This window comes from Acyrthosiphon pisum, unplaced genomic scaffold, assembly GCF_005508785.2.
Source record: "Acyrthosiphon pisum isolate AL4f unplaced genomic scaffold, pea_aphid_22Mar2018_4r6ur Scaffold_21676;HRSCAF=24574, whole genome shotgun sequence".
Taxonomy (NCBI): Eukaryota; Metazoa; Arthropoda; class Insecta; order Hemiptera; family Aphididae; genus Acyrthosiphon; species Acyrthosiphon pisum.
In genome coordinates this window covers 47,223-49,457 of record NW_021771168.1, presented here as the reverse complement: position 1 = coordinate 49,457, position 2,235 = coordinate 47,223, and the positions used below count along the sequence as shown (strand labels likewise).

The 2,235-nt window shown below is 27.3% G+C and overlaps 1 protein-coding gene across 1 annotated transcript in view; it reads right to left on the bottom strand.

Moving 5' to 3' along the window:
- Positions 1-1,762: 1,762 nt before the first annotated feature.
- LOC100574446 overlaps positions 1,763-2,235 on the bottom strand; it is a 6,114-nt gene continuing 5,641 nt past the window's right edge. The window contains exon 3 of the mRNA XM_029492541.1: positions 1,763-1,943. Within this exon, the coding sequence (XP_029348401.1) occupies positions 1,763-1,943 (181 nt within the window). The remainder of the gene's footprint in view (positions 1,944-2,235) is intronic.

The following is a 2,235-nucleotide window of genomic DNA, read 5'->3' as shown; positions in this document are numbered from 1 at the left end:
TTAACAAAGATTTTCAGAAATCATTTTTTCCCGATGAGTTATTTTAATAATTCAGGTAATAAGTGATAATGTATTTCTCGGGATGTGTGGCGTATGAGTTAAAATGTCACTAAGTTGATTCATGCCTTGGTTTACAAGATAACTAATTAAGTACTCGAACGTCGTGACCCGTATACAATTATATGACTAAATATAAATATAAATTTATATTAATATTGTTATTTAATAATTATAATTTTTCCCATTTATTTTCTATTATGTCTAATATTTCTTAAGGCAACAAATTTATAAATCAATGGGTTGTATCAAATTTAAGATGTAACTTAATTTTAAGAAATCTGTGTATAATTAACTTGAAGTTAACACGTTAAATATGTAAAAAATTTAACTTATTAAGTTAAAATTTAGTTTCAAAAAAAAAGTAACGAGTTATTTAACTTAGTTAATATTAACTTAACGTTTTAACTTAATTTTAATTTTTAACTCGTTAATGCCCAGCCTTGATTATACCTATAGGTACTTTTCATAACTAAGTATCTATATATATCTTATAAGTTATAAGATACTAGATTGGTATAATTTTACTAACTTGGAAATCAAAATATGTAATATATACCTATATTACATAATATGTGTGTTAGTAGTGTGTTTACCATGCACATATAACTACATATTAAGTAATATACAATATCTGAGAAGTAGGTATATATGATTAAGGTAGAGATATAATAATATTACTATTAAAACAATTGCTAAACTTAAATAAAATATTACTAGGTATATCTAATAATTATGTATGTAATATAAGATAATTATATAGGTAGGTATATATAATATATAATGTGCAGTAGACTGCTGTTTATATATAACAGATATATATATATTTGTAACACCTTATATATAATATATAACACACTGTATTATTTACATATTAATAAACATAATGTACTTACATTTTGAAATGTTGAATATATATTATATAATTTATAGTATAATATATAAACTGTCCTTAGCTAGAATTCAATATTCATACACTTCACACTTGTTCAATAATGAATGCACATAAGTCAGTAAGTCACATATAAACTGTTTAACGGTATGAAATAATAATTAATAACGTTATAATTTTTAATAATTAGGTTAGGTTAGGTTAGAAACACAGCTGAAAGGTTAACAAAGAAAACAACGCGGCACGCGCCAAATAGTGAAAAGCGGAACGCCTACAACAGAATGAAAATAATTATATGATTTCAATAATAATATTATACCTACTCGCTATATTATCAATCTAAATCTAAATCACGTGGTTTAAATAATTTGCCCATTATCATATAATATAATATTATAAGTTCACCGTGTGTGCTTTGCACGGACACACGTTATTCAACCAGAAACATAAACAACTACCTATATAATATATTATATAATAAAGTCTATATATAAATATAATATGTTATTTTACATTTTAGCACAGTGGGGACACAGTACTTGAAACAATTTCCACACAGTAAGTTCACCGTGCGTACTTAGCACGGACACACGGTATTCGACCAAAAACACAAATACCTATAAATATGTTTCACGGTTTCGCCTCTATTATATAGCACACTGAGAACACCGCGCACTTGAAACAATTTTCTCACAGTTATTTCACCGTGTTTTTTTCACATTTACACACGCAATTCAACCCAAGAATATATTAACACTTTTATTGATTGGTTATTCTTACACCGTCAACCCTTCCTAGCATAAATGTTATAGTTTATTGAAGCTGCACAGTGCTCACACCGTGTATGAACGGTCTTTTAAGCACCGTGTAAATACACAGACGTTGCACCTTCAAATTGCTACTCGGGATAACATCACTGTTGAAGGTAGCAGTGCTGTGCTGTGTTGGCCTGGCATGTTGTGGTTTGTATCTCAATGTTTCCACACAAAACAGCCTAAAAATACAATATACCAGTTAATTAATTTAATGAATAAGCTTATAGTATAATGTAGTTCTTAAAAGAGTGAGGCAGAATCAAATTTGTTTGGTAAAAATACTTTAAGCACAACGTCAGTATATCTTTATAAAACCATTATAAAAGTTAATAACACTATTAAGGCAATATTGGGTCTATCTAATAACGTCTATGAATTTTTTTGAACGCAAATTAGTCTAAGTTAAAATGAATGTGTTATACGTATAAGAGTATTCTGTTTAGATATTATGAGAATATGAATTGAACACGG